The following is a 19,535-nucleotide window of genomic DNA, read 5'->3' as shown; positions in this document are numbered from 1 at the left end:
CTCTCTGGCCCTCAGCTGTAATTCTTTGGCTTAGAAGTGAGCAGGCCCTCTGCTTTTTTTGCTGCCTTCAGCACCAGCGCTCCAGCCCTTGTCTCAGCCTTGGGGAGGCCAACTGGCAAACCCCTCTCCTGCCTTCAGCTTTCCTCCAGGAACCTCCTACAACTCTCTTCGAGGACCTCCTCCCTCTCTGATTCACCCTGATCCTTTATAGCCCCAGGTGCTGCCTTGCCTTCTAAATTGGCCAAACTGAGAGCACCTGAGCTGTCACAGGGCAGCTGGATCTTCACCTAAATGGGCCACCTTGTGACAGGGGGCCACAAGAAAACAAGAACAAAGAGAAAAGCCCATGAATGCAAAACCTTGACCCTCCAGTTTGGTAACCTATACATGAGGTTGGCAAAGTTAGCTCTAGCCAGTGAGCTGCTCCAGCCATTAGGGTTCTGCAAAAAGACCCCCGATCCCCCAACCACAAAGTGGGTTCCTTGCCAGTTCATGATGCAACGCCAGCCCTCTCACTGGCCAGGTGACACTGTGGGAGGAGGCCTCAGGTCACAGGGGACATTAGAAAACAAGCAGGTTTGACTGGGCTGCACCAGTTCTACAGAGAACAGTTACAGGCAGAAGATGATTAACCAAAGTGCCAGACTAATTCAGACAAGGGTAGGGGAAACACCTCAATGTTCTTCCTGGTCTCTGCCATGCCCCGAGATCTAATCTAGTTTGCTTGGACAGCAAAGTCCCTGGTACAGGTAATGAACTAGTCAGTGATTTATCTATAACCCTGGGAGGATACTCAAGGCGAGGACCTCAGAGGAAGCTTGGGGGCTCTGAAACTCAGGCTTCTTCACTCAAGCGGAATGAGAATGCATTGAGACAACCATTACACAGAGAGAGAGAGGGATGAAAAAGCTGCATACCCTTTCTCAGCTCGGCCTGGATTGTGACCAAAAGCAGCTTTCTTGCTTGGGAAGCAGCAAGGACACACTGCTTAGCTATCACTGGGCACAGCACCACAGTAATGCCTCTAAAGAAACCATTAAACCAAACACGACTGGGGCTCAGGAGAGTTGGGTTCTAGTCTTGGCTTTGCTGCTTCCACGCTCAGTGACCCAGGAAAGCAGCTTCCCCTCTTCATGCCTCAGCTTCTCGAACTGACACACAGCACAGCCTCCTTGGTGGAAGGCGTAAAGATCAGCCTCTGGATACAGAGGATACCTAAGTGACTGCTTTTCTCCCTGCACCATCCTCCCACAGCTGCGGGGCTTCTGATGTGACTACCTACATTGGGGGAATGGAGGCAAGGGGCTCTCCCCTTCTCATCCAGCCACCGCCTGAATTTGCTGATCTTCACAAGGACCCCCTGGTCCTCAAGCTTGTGCAGAAGAGGGCAAGGGAGAAGAGTTTCTCTTTCACCTCTTCAAGCTGGGGAAGCACTGGTGTCTGGGTGACGTGAGCTTCCACCAGTTCCAGCAGCAGCACCTTTCCACTGTGCTAATGCAGAAAGGCCACGTGTTATGACTACACATGCTTGTGTGGCCACGTATTCGAAAGAATCCAGCAGCCAGTGTCTTTGGAAAGTCTGGCTCTCCCTCTTTTCCATAAATGAGCTCACAGCCCATGAAGTGGGCTCATGTTTAGAGTTAAAGGAAGGTGAGTGTGGCATGAGTCAGAAGGAAGTCTGCTTATAACAGGGAAAAGCTGAGGCTTCCCCACATATATTCTGGTGAACAGCAATCATGGGGGCAGAAAAAGAAAGGGGGGGGGGAGGAAAACAGAGAAAGAGTCAAGAGTTTAAAAAGAAAATGCAATTCAGTCATAAAGCCGCTTGAGCTCACCAGGTCAAAGCCGGGGCTCTTTAAATACACAAGTAACATGCACAAAAACGGCGCTCTTTGCACTGCACCTCCATTTTCAGAGAGAGCTCGGCCTTCTCTTCATTTGTCTCGTCACCTGATTCTGCAGTCTGCACGCACTCACATTGCCTGCCATGGGAGCACTGCTTATACCAGGACTGCGGGATTGGGGACCGGTTATTTTACGTAGCCAGCTTCACCCCTTCCCCAGCTAAAGCCAACCAACCAGTGTCTGGCTCAAACAAACACGCTACCTATGGGCCAGTATTTTCCTGAATAAGCAATATAAATATGCTGGAAGCTTGCTGGTCTCCAGTAATAGAAAGCAATAGGGTCTCCAAAAATTCAACAGAAACGAATCTGTTTTTAATTCAGCTTTTTCAAAAGGCAGCAAAGTTATGAGGCCTGAAAGAGGCTCAAGGGGAAAAAAAAAAAAAACTGCACTGGTCTCGGTAAAAAATAAAATTCTGCTTCCCAGGTGGTGAGATGGAAAGCTGCAGGCCTTTGTACACTCCGACACCGCTGAACTGAGGCAGAGGCTGCCGGGGAACAGGGAATTCAGCGATGTCCGTAGCACCAGAAAAAGGGTGCAGTCACTACAGAGAAAGCGAGCCGCGTAGGGGCGGGCCCTTGGGGCTATAGATAAATCATGCACTCCTCATACCGCCGTACCACCTCCCAGTGCATTGCCCATGTCAACGCTACATGTAACAATGCCCAAAGAAAACAGGTGCTGCTCATCGTCCTGAGCTGGACAGCTCTCCAAGCTCCTGGTCATTATTTCCCCCCTTCCCCACCTCCATTTTCTTTTTTTAAAAAGCATTTACACAAACTGTTCCCTGTTTTTCAAGGCAGGTATTTTCCTGGACACTGCACTGGGACACCCTCACACTTCCCTGCCAGTGACCACAGATTGTCTCGAAGTTGCATGTACCCTGTGAGGGCACCACCAGTTCTGCCCAGCTACACCTGGTGTTTTTTTCAGTACAGGCACAAAAATCTGCAAGATTGTTTCCACCAAGATCTGTTGCTGTGGTAGGACTGCAGGTATCTGACTGCAAAGGCCACCAGTTTAGTAAGCGATAAGCCACTGGCCTTTACTGGGGACTCTAGTTCTATCAGCTGGGCTGTGATCTCACCAGATAACACAAGCCAAGATGTAGTCCGCTGTTCACGGATGGCAGTTAAATGCATTTGATACTTGTGGCTCTGGTCTCGGTAGTGCTCAGCAATTATACTTTGAGGAATCAGCTCTCTGGCATAAAACTAGACAGGCATGGTTGGCCTTTCTAACCACACAGACATGCTGAAGTGCTCTCTTTCAAGCAGGAAGTGAGCAAATCTTGCTTCAGTCATTTCTGCACTGCCTAGGAATGAACCTGATGATCTAACTCCTCATCTGAATTTTCTACCTCTCAGTAATTAGATCATGAAGCCTGGACTCTAAGGCCCAATGGCTGGGCAAGAACAGCAGCTACCTCATTTTCCCTAATACAGACAATTGACACACTGGGTTATTGGTTGCAGGACTGGCAGCAAAACAGCGCCTTAGGAACATGTGCACTTAGGAGCTGCACACTGAAGTGCTCTTGTTTTTAAACTCATTCTCCCAGTGCCAACTGAGAATCTCAACTGAAAGCACCAAGCCACATCTTCAAATTCAGCCAGGGTCACATATGAGAACCGCATACAAGAAGGCAAGAACTCTCCTGCTCAGAGTGCCAGAGGAATTTAATGCGAGCCCTTACGCCTGGTGAGGGGCTGCAGGCTCTTCCGGATTGGTCAGACTATCCAGCGATCCCTCCTTTTGCTCCAGGGCAGCAGTCTCTTGCTGGCTGGCGTTCTTTAAACTCAAACACTTCTCTTCGGCCATTTCGCAAGCACTGAAGGGGCGCTGGTCCCTCTCACTATGCAGCAGTAAAAAGGTAACAGAATAACAGATTAGTGAAAAGTGGACTCCACTGCTTGCTCCATTTCAACAGGATGGAGGGAGACCAGGATGCAAAGCCAGAGTGAGGGATGCACACATCTGCAACACCACTGCATACCTGACAAGGGTACCAGTTAGTTAGTCCAACACTGTTGTTGCCTAAGGGCAAAACAACAGCTCCCTTCCATCATCCAAACCAGCGTAGGAGTTGGAAGCACTGAAAGACTAATAGGTGGCTGGGGGTATAAGTGAAAGTCTGTCAATCTCTAAATGCTGTATCCCTTCCAAGGAAAATTTCCCTTCTTTTCCAAGTCCTTGGAGAATTTCCCAAAGCATATTTGAAGACAAACCAATTCCATTTGCAGCATCTATACTGTATCTGAACTACAGCTGGAAATACTGGCAGGCATGCCCATATCTACAGTCCTACAGCATCTTAGAGGCAGAAAGACAAGAGACACCAGACAAGTACAAAGCAGCTTTACCAGCAGAGAGGAGGAATGAAGAGAGTGAACACACAGCTCTGGGAAGCAGGTATAGAGAGATAAGATGTTTGCTGCACAGAGGATGTATTTTCAGGGAGCCTTCATATGAGCAGGATCTCAGAGCACAAGTTCACTGGGTTCGCCAGTGTCTACGGCGGGTCATAAGGACTACTGCAGATCAGTCTCTCCATCAGCCTTTTTGGAACAGGGCCATCTTTGGCACTAGGGCACAGGACCATGGTTCCTAAATGCCCAACACACCAGAATACTTTGAAACTACACATGGAAATTAGGTTTCTTACAAACAAAACATTCTTCAGCTCCCAGCAGAGACTTGCAGGAAGACTGAGCTGCTTTGGTCAGAACATTTCTGTATTTTTAAACTTGTCACCACAAATAGAAAACAAGCAAACAGATCTTCTAGTCCCTGCAATAACTAAGTGTTAGGATGCCCAAATTGTTCCTGGGATAGTAAATGTTGCTCTCCAGAATTAAAACTTCAACAGACCATGACACAGAATAGTCTAATATGGATACTGGATCCATTCTGCCTGCTGTAGAAATGTACCCTCATGGAAATAAATGGAGTTGGTCCCACTTAGGTCGGGGCTGGATTCACCCTTTGTCATTACAGGGAGCCGGCCTGTCACTGAAGAGCATTTAGCCACTGATAAGCTAGCTACACAGTACTGATATTCCAACAGGCCCAGTATATGGGAGGGGCTGCTTCAGGCCCTGAATAATCTGATGATATAAATGATATGTAGTGACTGAGACTCCCATAGTTAAATGCCAGGAGCCACAACAGGAGATTTGAACTAGTCCAAAGCATCCTGATAGGACTGCAAAAATGTTAGCTATATTCACCCAGGTCAGCAACACAGAAAAAAAGAAAAGTTTTCTAGCCTCAGAGAAAAGCCAAATAGCCTTAAGGGAAACAAGAAGCTGACTCTCTCTCTCTGGTGGAATTTTCAGGGAGATGAAAGTACATCATTTGCTTGCCTACCCAGCCAGAGGCCTGAAGCACCACTGAACCTGCCAAGACAGCAGGGGAGAGGGAAAAGAGAAGAGAAGAAAGTGAAAAATCTTAAGATAAGCTGTAGAAACCCTGGAGTGTTTAACAGGGGGATTCCTGCAGGGGTTGCAATGATCACACTACAATAGCCTCAGGTATAGGCTGGATAGGAGAGCAGTGGGGATCTCGACCTCCACATCCATCGTTTGTAGTACTGGCCTGTTTATACCATACCTCTCAGCAGCTTTGGTTCTTTTGCTTTGCTCTTCTTCTAAACTGGCTTTGCTTGGGTCCTTTTCCTCTTCTCCCAGCTCCTGGGCCTGCAGGTAAAAGCAAACGATGTGGGGTTTGCAGACTCCATTACTCTTGAGAATTTACAGTCGCTCTGCAGAAGAGATGAGGGAAGCCTGTGCTGCTTTGTCCCTGTAGCTGAGCACCACACTGAAGCAGCAAACAAACTGGCCCTCAGAAAACAGTCCAAGCAATCGCTAAAATCAAAATGCTCTGTCCTTCTCTGGGGCATGAAAGACCTCAAAGAGCTTTATAAACAAACACTAATAAACCTGACAGCACCCTTGCAAGATGCTTTGAACTGTCTAGTGATTTTGGGGGCCAAGTTGACACATCTGAAAAGGTTTTCAGAGAGCCGGGGCTCAGCACCTTGGAAAGTCAGGTCGGGCACCAGACCCACTTGCCACTTTTGAAAATGTTGGCTTGAGTCCCGAGCCCAGTTTTACAGGAAGGAAAACAGAGATGCAGAAGTGAGGCCAAATTCACAGCAGGAGTCAGTGGCTGAGCTGGGAGCAGACCTTTACTCCTGACTCAGTCCTACATCATGGCTTCTCTCCAGGATAGCATCAGATCATGAGGGGCCAGACTCAGGTGCGTACAGGTGGAGTCAGACCCCACCACATGGAGACAAATTGCCCTCTCGCAGGCAACACCCTTGGGACTCTGGGGTAGGAAGACTCTTTCGCTAGCATCCACTTGGAGTGACTGCTGCTGCCTGGTTCACGAAACAGCCTTGCACAATTGCCCAAGGAAAGTGGGGATCTTCTAGCAGGGGAGAGAGGAAACCAGTGAGCCTGCAAGTTTAAAAGGTGCCTAGGAACATAAGGGGAGTGAGAAGCAGACAACTCAGTCTCAGATAAAGAGCCAATGCAATGAGGCCAACAGATGAGAACAAGGCTAAGGCATCATAAACAGCCTCCCCCTCCACCCAGGGAGGGCAAGGCAAGGCAAGGCCCGTTAAAGCCTACATGTCCTGGACCCAAGGCCTCCCTGCAATCCAGCTGTTGCTCCTGTGAGGGGAGTGCCTCTCTGGGAGGGAAAGTGTTAACAGCCCATCTCTTGATCGGAGGCTCCCGCACACTCATTGGTGGCTGAGTGCTCGGGAGCTGAGGCGGTGACTTTGCCATATGGAAGTGCACCAAGGGGCAGGGCCAACGTTTTAAAAAAAATGAAATTATAAATAGCAATGATTTATGCAAATTTCTAGCAAAGCAAAGAGCAGAAGGATTCCCTCCTAGTGCTGTCACTTCTCATCACGTCAACCAGTCAGACCTCTCCCAGGCAGCTCCCGCTCATGCCCTCTCTCCTGCCTGGTGCAATTAATGGCTTCAGGTCCCAAAAACCAGGTACCTCAGCAAACATCCCCTGGCTTCAGATGGGATCCATTACTGTCACCTTTGAAAGCACAAATGGCTATTTTTATTTATAGAAAGATCTCAATCCCCTACTAGAGTAATTGGTGGGGAGTCTACACTTATAGTTGCCACCTGGCTCTCACTTGGTCTCTTTCTCTCCAACTGGAGCAACCTGCACCCCTTGACACTGCAATTAAAGGAATTGCTTCGGTTCATTTTTAAAAGCTGGGGTTAGCCTGTGTCTTCCGCAGGGCATCAGAGTTCTAGCCCCAGGGACGGCTTTGGGCTAGTGGATTGAGCTGGGGGCTGGGAGTCAGGAGACTTAGGGTTTAAATCCAGATTTTGCCACTGACTCACTGTGTGACCTTGGGCAAGTCCCTTCCCCTCCCCATACCTCAGTACCGTCCAGTGGAGATCCTGGAGGAGAGTGAAGTGGTATTATTCGTCTGGTCTCCTGTTCTGCTGGGACGCAGATCTGCGAAACCGCTCAGGATGAAACACAACATTGAGGGTGAGATGGAAGGGGAGGAGAAATGACAAACTGTTCTCCAAGGGGTAAATCTAACCCAATTCCTTTCTAAGGGCATGATCAAAACCCAAAGACGGCAAGATTCCCATCGACTTTGAAGACAATCAGACCAGGCCCTGTGCCTGTTTCTTTATTAGCCTTTTACCACTATTGCTACCATTGAGGCAGCTTCACTGATGGAGCCAAATGTCAGCAACTTAAACACTGTGTCCTCTAAGCCTGCTCAGAGCCAGTCTAGATAGCAAAGGGTTAACATGGCTGCGGCTGTGGCTGCTGGAGCTGAGCCTGGCGTAGCAATAAAGGGAACACCAGGAGGGAAAATGCTAGTATAGATCAGACCGATATGAATAATGTTGTTCTCGGAGTCAAATGAAAATCATCACCATCAACCTGCAGAGGAGAAATCCCCTCCCTTCCAGACCTAAAGAGAGGCCAGAAAAAATATTTCCAGTCTATACAAAATCTTCATCGGAGATCTCAAAGCCCTTGGCAAACCCCAGAGCATTCTACCCTCCCTCCAGGCAGGTGTTTGCCCCATGTATAAAAGGAAGATTCGGGGGCAGGGTGGGGAGAGTGCAGTGCCTTATTCATCGTGAGTGCGGGAGCCCAGTCCCTTACTCTAGACAACAAACAACATGGCCTCTGCTGAGCCATTGGGCTCGTCTACTGCAGATCCCGACACAGGGTACGCACTGAGAAACGCAAACCCTAACACTGGCCGCTCAGCTGTCACACGGACAATTTTATTTAAAGAAACAGGATATTTTGCCAAAGCAAAAGCAGGCCCCTTGTGTAGAAATAAACACATTCTAAGCAACCAGAAGTGTCATTTGAAAACATCCTCTTTCGACACAAAGGAGCAGCTGCAGTTCTGCAGGGGGCACCATTTCAAACCCACCTCTCTTTCCTAGAGACAAGGCTGTAATAAACTCAAAATGTGTCTGATTCAACGAGGAATTTGTATGCATGATACTTATGCCGTAGCAAAAAGGAGAGGGGAAAATATACAGCAGGCACATATTTTCTTTTCCTTTCACACCCGATTATCTTCATTATTAGGCACAAGAGGACAGGTGTATTCTCCAAACGCCACCTAAGCAAACTTGGATTTCTACTCTCTGCCAGACAGGTGGCAAGTTTATCACTTGGGGTGTCTCCCACTTGGCTGATCGACTCACTTACAAATCAGATCAAGGCTGAGTAAACCCCAGCTGGAGCCCCGACCCAATGCTTACTGACACACAGTGCAACACATTCCTTCAGCTGATGCACTGCCAAGCTTACCTCGTACGGTGGGGAAGGTAAAACTGGCTTGTGGGGGCTGAAAAATTGGTTGGGTAACAAACTAGAGAGAGACAGATAAAACCTCCAGAGGCCCAAAAGCCTCCTTCAACCAGAATTGGGCTCAGTCAGTCACTTCCTGGATGTGGTAACTGCACACACTCGCCACACCACAAACACACACACCTCTGTTCACATGCCACATTGACCCAGAGAGAGGGTCTCATTTTCCCAACAAATTAGGCCACACACACAAAAAACGTAAGATGCCGGAGCCTCTTCGTACTGACATCTGTCCGAGCAAGTCAGCCTCTGGTTTTCTTGGAACATTTGTTTATTTTTTTCCCTGCCATTGTTTTCCATTATCCAAATCCCACCCATCCACTTAGAAGGAAGGAAGGAAGAAAGAGAGAAAAACACACACAGCAGGAAAATATAAAATACACTCACCATCCCACCAGCAATCACCAGAGAAAGAGGGACCCAAGGACAGGCAACATGCCCATACACAGACACTACGATGTATGTCTATGCTGGCTCTAAATGGGAACCAGCTTTCCAGCTAAGGAACATATTGCAGCTGCCTCTGCATTTAGCTGTGGTTTGCATTCAGCATGGACAGGGCACCGCACTAGGGCTCAAGCAGATCATGGTTCTAAGCCCAGCTCTGCCACTATTCACTGTATGGCCTCCACACTGCACTTCTGTTTCCCTTCAGACAGCCTCATATGAGAAGCTCAGAGCACGTGCCAGCGTTACATTATCCCCCGTCCACAGCTCCATCGCTGACCGCACGGCCACCACTCACCTCAACCTTGGGGCTGTCCAGAGCAGCAGAAAGAATACACATATCCAGGACCTGCTCAGAGATCTGACTCTGGAAACCAAAGTCCTAAAAGAAAATAAAAGGAGAAGGAGCTGGTTTCAGGTGGGTACATAGGTTCTAACAGAGATCCCCAAGAGTCAGAGCACAGACCTACCACAGCCAGGGATATCCTTCCCACCTCTGCACAGTGAGAGCGAGTTGCTCCGAACATTCGAGATTTGAACAGCAAGGATGGTGTAGAGAAAACAAGAGATAGCCATTGATCGACCTATTAGCCAAGATGGTCAGGGATGCAACCCCAAGCTCTAAGTGTCTCTCAACCGCTGACTGCCAGATGCTGGGACTGGACAATGGGGGATGAGTCACTTGATAATTGCCTTGTTCTGTTCATTCCCTTTAAAGCACCTGGCACTGGCCACTGCTGGCTGACAGGATACTGAGCTAGGTGGACTATTGGTCTGACCCAGTTTGGCCATTCTGATTTTAAGCAGTCTGAGCTCTGTGATGGATCCTGGCTAGTAAAATCTGGAAAACAGACTGTAGGTGAGAGAAAACATCTTGAACAACGAATGTAGTCTTGCTAGATTAAGTTTTAGTCTTCTTTTTTTCACTTTTAATTGTTTATAACCATTTCTACCTTTATCCCACTAATTGAGATCACTTAACCTATGTCCTTTTGTTCATGAACTCATGTTACTTTTGCTATAAACCAACTCAGTGCTGTGCTTTAAGGGAGGGGTGTATACCCCAGTTAAGTTAATAAGATGCAATATAACAATGCTTTAACAGAGCAGCAAACTTAATATCCTCTGTGAACGAACGGTGACAGAGTCTGTGTGTCAAAGAGAACTGTCTCTGAGGAGCTCGGGGGCTGGAGTTCGTTGACTGCTACCTGCCAGGCGAGGTTTGCGCTGGAAGAGCGTAGACGAGTTTGCTGGTGAGGCAGACAGACTGGTGAGGCAGGGAGTGGATACACAGTCCAATCTCCAGCAAAGCTCGCGCATACAGATGCAGAGGGGTAACACATTGGCTCACAGCTCTGGATATCCCCAGAGTCAGAGCTGGGTTCCCTTCCCAACTCTACCACTGACTCACAGCAGGACCTCAGTCCAGACACTTCAGCTCTTGGGGTCTGGGTTTCCCCAGCAGTGAAATGGAGTTATACTGAACCAAGCCTTTAAAAAGTGTTTGGAGACTCCTGGAAGCAAGCCTAAGCAAGTGCAAAATATTGTGTTGGTTTGGGCCACGCTGTGAAGTTCTTTCCCAGCAGTGGGGAGACAGGGATAGGGGACTGCAGGAGGCCTGAGGACTCATTTGCTGAGTGCTCATAGAGGAACACAAGGTCGATGCCCAAGGACTCACCGTCAGACGAAGCAGCTCATGATCCGAACGGTCAGAAACCTGCAATTCTTTCATGTGCTCACTGGCCTCGGACTCCTTTAAAAATCCAAAATTGATGCTGTTACATTACAGTGTGTGTATACATGGCCATTTCCAACATAAAGCAGACCTACAGGTACTAGAAAAACAAATCCAATCTGTACATACCACAGAGACGCACCCAAGTTTCTTAGACGCTACACGAAAGGCATTTCTAAGGGTGTGACCCACAGACAAGCACAAGACGCCACTTTGCAGAGAGAAAGGGCTTTTGGAAGGAGGAGGGGCTGGAGAGGGTAAAGAAGTGCTCTTCAGATGGTCTCCACAACATTTGGGCATCCCCTGATGAATGGCGTTCGTACAGTGCTTACGCTCCCCCACTTCTTCTACAAAGCTCTTCAGAACTCCAACCACTGCCAATTCTGACCATTATTCCCTCCCCAAGTCCAGCCTGCTGCTCTGGCTCCCAACTCAAGCCTTGCACCTAGCTTCGCTATTTCTCCCACTCCAGATCTCACGCTGCCCTGAATGCCTGGAACATACAACTATAGCATCTACCACCATGAGCAGCGTACGGTCTTTAAAAGGGCTATGCTCAGCAGCAAGTTCAACTCCTGGAGGTAAGAGTGTACAGGAACGTGCCCTATGCCCCAGTCCTGCAAAACTTAAACACATGCTTAACTTTATGAACCTGAGCCAGACTGGGGAGGAATTGGCCTTTTGGGATATGCTGTCTATGGACTGGACACTGTGCATCTGTTTGGACCCAGCTCCAAGGGGCAGAGAGTTAACACGCCCTGCTGGAATGGGAACACTTCAGGCTATGACTCTCACCGAGACTGCATTGTAAAACACCTTGCTTATTGGCTTGGCTGCTTTCTGGGGTCTCAATGGAAGAATAGTGGGAAACGTGACATGCGTACCGGAAGGGATCACATTCTGCAGAGTCAATCCACATCTGGAACCAAACCCCAGAGGCTTGGTCCCCTCTAGCCTCACACCCTCTCTTCAGCATCCTTCCTCGGATGACTCACTTTCATATTCCTTCCTGTAAATATCAGAACCGGTAACTCATTTTACACATTTGCCCCATCTCTAAACAAGCCAAGAGAAACCACTGACAGCCGGGCATGGTGTGAACGTAAAATGATAGAATTGTAGGACTGGGAGGGACCTCGAGAGGCCATCTAATCCAGTCTCCTGCACTCAGGGCAGGATTAAGTACTATCTAGACCATCCCTGACAGATGTTTGTCTAACCTGCTCTGAAAAACCTCCAACGATGGAGGATTCCACAACCTCCTTAGGCAATTTATTCCAGTGCTTAACCACCCTAACAGTTAGGAAGTTTTTCCTGATGTCCAACCTAAACCTCCCTTGCTACAATTTAAGCCCATTGTTTCTTCTCCTTCTTCAGTGAACAGTTTTTCTCCCTCCTCCTTGTAACAACCTTTTATGTCCATCCCCCCGCCCCAGTTTACTCTTTTCCAGACTAAACAAACCCAGTTTTTTCAATCTTCCCTCATAGGTCATGTTTTCTAGACCTTTAATCATTTTTGTTGCTCTTCTCTGGACTTTCTCCAATTTGTCCACATCTTGCCTGAAATGTGGTGTCCAGAACCGGACACAATACTCCAGTTGAGGCCTCATCAGCGCAGACCAGAGCAGAAGAATTATTTCGTGTGTCTTGCTAACAACACTCCTGCTAATGCAACCAGACTGTTCGCTTTTTTTGCAACAGTGTTACGTTGTAGACTCATGTTTAGCTTGTGATCCACTATGACCCCAAGATCCCTTTCCACAGTACTCCTTCCTAGGCAGTCATTTCCCATTTTATATGTGTGCAACTGATTGTTACTTCCTAAGTGGATACTTAGCATTTGTCCTTACTGAATTTCATCCTATTTACTTCAGACCATTTCTTCAGTTTGTCCAGATCATTTTAAATTTTAATCCTGTGCTCCAAAGCATTGCAACTCCTCCCAGCTTGGTATCCATCCACAAACTTTGTAAGTGTATTCTCTATGCCATTATCTAAATCACTGATAAAGATATTGAACAGAACCGGACCCAGAACTGATCCCTGTGGGACCCTATCGATATGCCCTTCCAGCTTGACTGTGAACCACTGATAACTACTCTTTGGGAATGGTTTTCCAATCAGTTATGCACCCACCTTATAGTAGCTCCATCTAGGTTGTATTTCCCTAGTTTATGAGAAGGTCATGAGAGACAGTATCAAAAACCATACTAAAAGTCAAGATATACCACATCTACCGCTTCCCCTCTCTCCACAAGGCTTGTTCCCCTGTCAAAGAAAGCTACTAGGTTGCTGTAAAAACCAGCTTACTTACTACAGATGGCAGCACTGAAACCCGAGTCTTATTTCTCTTCTAAGATTTGAAATGTGTATCCCAGTTCAGCGTCTGTGCCTTCTGGATGCTCTGGACAGCACTTCTTATGTGCATTAAACAAGGGATTTTCTAGAGACAAAACTGGGAATTTGTAGAGCACTTGCACCCCAATTCAGGAATGCATTACTACTAGGAAAGCCTTACACACATGCTTCACTTTAAGTCCATGTCACGTCCTATTGCAGTCAATGGGATTTAAGCACATGCTTAAAGTGCTCTCCTAAATGAGGGCCTTACAAAGTGGTAGAAGCTGCAGGCAGCAGTTCTCACAACAAGCCCTGCCCATGCCGGCAGATTTCTTACTTTCCCAGCGTCCAGCTTGCTGTCGGTTTTCAGATCAGTTGCTTCTTCCCTCATTCCATTTACAGTCTTTTCATTGACAGACATGGTGTCAATGGTGACAGCCACACTTTCCATCTGATCTGTCTCAGCAGCTCTAACATCTGGAGACGCAGCTACGGGATGCCCTTGACTGCTGACCACATCTGTCCCCACCGCTGTCCTTTCTCCTGGAGTTCCTGATTGTTTGTAAGCTACAGAAATCACATCTTCTACATCAGTATCTTCCTTTTCTAACAGTTCATTCCCCATGGGTTTCCCATTGGACTCCTCTTTGTTCAGGCCACACAGGCTGCTGTCAGCATCTCTGTTAAGCAGTTCATCCAGAGTTGGAGGGCGCACACCATCAGAATCCCAGGGAAACTCTTGACTTTCTTCAGGGTAACTCACTTTCAAGGACTCCTTCTAGGCAGCAAATTAAACACAATTAGAGCTACATAGCGCTCATGCTTTGCCCCTTCTTTGGGAGGATCCTTTGTACCAAAGTGGGTCTATATTCTCCTACAGAGGACAAGGAATCACAAAGCTTTGGGTGACTTCGGCAAGGCCAGTTTGAATTTGTTTAAATTTATCCCACTCTTTGAGAAAAGGAACCTCATTGTGAGGAGTGTCCTCGTCTCTGGGGGGGGGGGGGGGGGGGATTTGTTTTGCTGGAATTCTGCTTTCATACCCTAGGGATCCCAAGGTGTGCGAGTTAGCGTCTGATGCTGCAGGGACCAGAGGCCAGCACGTTAATCATTACATGCCCCTCACTAGCACTCTCACACAGCCCTAGACATTGCAATCTGTTTAGTAAGAGAAGGTAGTTTGAAAGAAAGAGTGTTATTGCTTTTTTTAACTTCTGCCTGGAGCCGTCACCTAGGCCAGGTAAACAGGATATGCCCACTGCATTGTCTACCTTCAGCACTGGGCCAAGAACAGATAGAGGATTCTAACCCACAATCTTCAGGCCCAGAATGAGAATAAAACTGGCAAAGGGATACTGATGAGAGCAAAGGAGCTAGTCTAGCCTAAGGTCCAATGAACAGGACATATTAGACTTGGAAAACATGATCTGAACAAGCTTAGTCACCCAAAGCTTCAGCAGCATCTCATGGCAGCCAGGCAGCTCAGGAAACTCACAGCAAAAAGTACAACCACCAGGAGAAAGCTGGGAAAGGTTCCCTCATCAGAATGCAAACCGAGTCACTGACAGTTCTTAGCTTCTCACTGTTTTATTAATGCTGTGGTGACTTGTCGAAGGCTTTAGCTAAAGACTTTGTACAGTTTGTACTGTACACAAACGGCATATTTTATCTAGGTATTTTTACCACGGTGTTGCTGGAACAGTGTCACTCTGAAGCCCAGAATGCCAAGACACTGAAAGGATGCCTAGCAGGCTGCCATTCAGATGCGGGAATTCAGCAGGACTCAGGAGATTTATTAGCTGAGTTGGGGAGAGCAAAGAAAGAAATCAAATCACTGGATATTCTCCCCAAACACTGCATCATAACTGTATTTTAGAGTGTCACCAGCAATTTGCCAAGTGATAAAATGAAAACTTGAACCTACTTCAGTTCAGGGCCCCGTTAACACAGGCTTACAAATGCACCATTAGCATGGGTCACCTCTACAGGGCTTTTCAAAGGGATGCATTTATTTGACATGCGAGAAGAATTTTATATTTTCATGTTTCCCGGACATGACCTCATATGATTCCCAGTCCTGAGTAAGTTTCTCTCATTCCTGGATGTTACTGTCTCGGCAGAGATTGGCCACTGATTGATGTATCATATGAGTGAGTCCATTTTGGAATTTGTTTGTTTCACCACTAAACAGCCAAGATACTTAACTTTTAAGAATGCCTAGCGATGGTCGCCCCTTTCCATTCTAATTTCACAGGGTATTTTACTGTGCAGTAGAGTACATACCCAACATGACCCTTCTCCATTCCTAGAACAAAACCAAGCTAAAACAGGTATATTCTTCCCTTTGATGAACACAAACAACTCCCCTCTACATTCACTGGAGTGTCTACAGGTCATGGGCATAAGAGACTTCTCTTTAAGCAAGTTTACATGACACACTGGAATGGTTCAGAAGGGTTGTAAGAACAGACATAGGGAAGCCTAGTTTTTGAATGCTATATCTGAATTATCACTACATGCTGTTCTATAAAATAGTGAACCATGCAAATTACACACGAGCAGAGATGCAAAATCTCCCATTTTGCACGGGTAGAGCAAATTCTACCAGGCATTTTGGTGCTATCTCAAGTCAGTCAGGTAGTAACTGGCTCTAGCGGGTCTTCCCACAAGCTGTAAGATACTTTACCTGCAACTGACTGACACTCTGAATGACGAGAAATTCCTGCCTATCAAGTAAATTGAATGCCCCAATGTTCAGCATAAATCTGGAGCAAACACACCAATACTATTGGGATTGGATTTCATAGAGTAATCCATGATGCACAGAAACGAATGACCACCACAAGCAGCAGTCACTAAAGCTGAATTGCTACTCCCCATGAAAAACAATGCAGCAATGCTGCTTGTTTGTTGGTATTTAAACAAGTTTAACACAAAAGGTCATAATGCTGGGAATTTAGCTCAAAAAAACCCCATACATATGACATACAAAAATCTTCTAAAATGTGAGCTCTTTGGCTTTTGTTGTTTGAAGCCAGACTCTCAAGTTTGGATTGTTCCTGGGAAGACAAGCACACAAAGCAGTGTAGGATCTGCAATGTTAGCCTGGAAAGCTTTCCCATTTGCAGTTCAGGTTGATAAATCTTTTCCATGCAACATTTTAATCACCAGAATAGAACAACAATCATCTGATGCTTTATTGCAGCACTAGCAGGTGACTGTTTTCTACACCATGCAAAGCTTCAGAGACATCCTGCAAGCCAGTGAAAGCAGAGATCCACTGTCACCTCTCTCAGACTTCCAGCTTCATCTTCAGAACTCCTTAGGTGCTGGAGCCCAGGTTCTGCAACACTGGCTAACCGAGTACCGCAATTGTCTTCCTCTGCTCTGCAGCTGCCCTGATGAGCAGAACACCACGTATCAGCTGCCACCCCTCTGAACTGGGGGTGCAAGAGGCATTTCATTTACCTTCTCCCCGCACACCACACAGTGCCAACATACAGTCCCCAAAAAGGAGTTTCACAGCTTACATCTCTCTTACTGATACCATTTAAATGCAAGAGAAATTACATTTCCAGAAAAAAAACAGAGGTCTAGTAGTATTCAAAACCTGGAGATACGTCCCCTCTCTCCTAAAAACTAGCTGGACTGATTTTGATACTTTACAACAAACAGATAGTGTACATGCAAGCCAAGAAGAGAGTCCAGAGTGTTGGCTGCATTTAAATCACCCACTTCACCTGAGACTTTCACAGCGTTCTGAGTGACAGCAACAGATTATCAAGGTGACTGCCAGGAGAGACCGTCTAACTTAATACCTTCTACCAAGCCTCTTCTACCGAGATAGATCCTGGATGTGATGCTACACTGGTAGCAAAACGGCAATGACTGAGACAATCCCAAATGGGGATACATGGTCAGTCATCCTAAATGAATTCATTGCCATAGTTAGCTACTCTAAGCTTCACCTTTGGCTAAAGGCTGAAGCTGATCCAATCAAAGCGGGGAAGGGATAGCTCAGTGGTTTGAGCACTGACCTGCTAAACCCAGAGTTGTGAGTTCAATCCTTGAGGGGGCCATTTAGGGATCTGGGGCAAAAATTGGAGATTGGCCCTGCTTTGAGCAGGGGGTTGGACTAGATGACCTCCTGAGGCCCCTTCCAACCCTGATATTCTATGATTTGTAAGACACAGTGAGAAGCCCCTCCACCCTGGATTCCCAAATGTCAAAAACTGTACCTGCTCAGCATGTTTTACTGCTTCTGCTTTTCAAACTGCTGGTCAGTTTGATTAATTCACTGTTCTACCAAGCTCTCGCTACATCAGGGGCTTGTTCCACTGGCCCAAAGAGAAGGCTAGTGGTTACAGAAGTTGCTAACCATGCTCTTCACTACAATGGAGAGAATAATGCAATGAACAATTTATCTATTCTTACCCTTAAGATAGTCAACACTGTGCCCATGATTTATGGATGTCACATGACTTCCTTGGAACACACAACACTCCCTCCTGCACACGTCTCTGCTTTAATACACATTAGCACACTGTACTGTGCTGCATTTATTTATGGAGATGGCTCGCCTTTCACACATTTCCATCTGCTAAAATATTGTTGCATTTTAATGTTCCATCATATAGATATGCCATGTGATGCCAAATGTTTACCTGCAGATAGACCTTTTTGGAATGCAGAGCGCCAAAGCTCCCTGAACTGCTAGAGGTACAGAATGATTTGCTACGATATGTCATGCACAATTTTCTCTCTCCAGTCACCCGCAGTCAGAAGTCTTCAAGCCTCTCCCATGATAGCCTGAAGTCCTCTTGTACTCCCAGTCATGTTAATATAATCTTTGCCACAGTTACCCTCAAAGATCGGTTCAGAGAATATTTAACAATGACAATTCAAACCCCATCATCTTCACCCTCCTTACCTTCCAAACCCCAGAAAAAAGAGTGTTTCCATGAGCACAAATGTAAGAAAAGCAAATCAAGTTCTCCAACATCTGACTGGTTTGATTTCCCACTCCCCTTCCCCAGTTTTAGTTACTCAGCTTCCAGCTCCCCCCTTAAAACACCTTGGGATTTCTATGAATTATTTTCAGTTCTCCTTCTTTTCAACCAGTTCATTTCATTCTTTGCAGTCTCCTTTCCCAGCAAGCATCACCGCACCACTGCATTTCACTAAAACTATCACCTAGTGTCTCCAAATACGGATTCTCAGTCTTTGATCCACTGAGTGAATTTTTACCAGCTCTGTAGGCAAACTGGCTTAGCACTTCATCCCATCACTTCTCACACATATGGACCTTAGCTTTATTACAAAATCAAAAGGAAGTGAGAGAAGGGCTTGGGATGCAGAGAGAGAGTTGGCTAACATGTTTTCCTACTGCCATCTTATGGCATTAAACATGAATGGTAATTTCCAGTGGGACATTAATAACTCATCAGGACTCAAGGTAACATCCATCTAGGTTACTAGCTCTTAAGAGGCAGTCTGGTTGTGGGGGGCAACTGCCATTTCATAACAGATCCCAAAGCTCTGCCATGGCAGTGGAATGCTAAGCTTTCTTTGTTCCTAGCCACATTAACATTTCAGTGACGAACTGGGCCCCAGCAGACCTCTGGTCGTTCTGGAGATGAAGACCGCTTGGGTCCTTCCTATTCACATCCAATTTAACACAAGCTGTCTTGCACACTATGCCCAGCGCAGCAGGCATTTGAAAGCTTACTTTTCATGTGCCATGAAAAAGGATAATGAAAATACTGCATTGCATTTTAAAATCAATTAATTTGCCTCACAGAAGCTGGAGTGGAATTTTTAAAGCATTGAGAAGGGATTAATGCCCACAGAAACAGTCTGGCTAAATCACTACAAACTGCTTTCAACACATAAAGCATTGTTTCCTTGTCATCCTAACCCTGATTGCTCTTAATTATGTATGGACAAGGAGCACCCCTACCCCATGAAAAATAAAAAAATATATGCTTCAAGGCCACACATGTTTTTAAATCACTGTCGATGCTCAACATTTGAGGGCAACAGTGCACCAGAAAAGGGAGCAGTGACCAAGGTTCTACGTTTATACTAAAGAAAGTGGCCATGTGCCAATATTCCTCTCAGCTTCCACATAACCATAGAACCAGAACACACTTGCCAAAAGGAATGATGAAGCTGGAGTGGTATTTTTTTAAAAGAAAAAAAAAACTGAAGA

At 46.6% G+C, this 19,535-nt stretch overlaps 1 protein-coding gene across 8 annotated transcripts in view; it reads right to left on the bottom strand.

The window, feature by feature from the left end:
* CEP164 (centrosomal protein 164) overlaps nt 1-19,535 on the bottom strand; it is a 70,656-nt gene that overhangs the window by 34,186 nt on the left and 16,935 nt on the right. For 3 of the 8 annotated variants that reach the window (XM_084611972.1, XM_084611973.1, XM_084611979.1), the window contains 6 exons: nt 13,662-14,102; nt 10,928-11,002; nt 9,548-9,631; nt 7,324-7,404; nt 5,518-5,603; nt 3,602-3,760 (listed from right to left, as the gene is read on the bottom strand). In XM_084611972.1, coding sequence (XP_084468098.1) covers nt 3,602-3,760; nt 5,518-5,603; nt 7,324-7,404; nt 9,548-9,631; nt 10,928-11,002; nt 13,662-14,102 — 926 coding nt within the window. The remainder of the gene's footprint in view (nt 1-3,601; nt 3,761-5,517; nt 5,604-7,323; nt 7,405-9,547; nt 9,632-10,927; nt 11,003-13,661; nt 14,103-19,535) is intronic. The other 5 variants (XM_084611974.1, XM_084611976.1, XM_084611975.1 and 2 more) reach the window with 5 other exon arrangements.

The sequence above is a fragment of the Lepidochelys olivacea genome, assembly GCF_965140295.1.
Source record: "Lepidochelys olivacea isolate rLepOli2 genome assembly, chromosome: 22".
Lineage (NCBI taxonomy): Eukaryota > Metazoa > Chordata > Testudines > Cheloniidae > Lepidochelys > Lepidochelys olivacea.
Note: the sequence above shows the minus strand (reverse complement) of the source record. Positions and strands in the feature narration are given on the sequence as shown.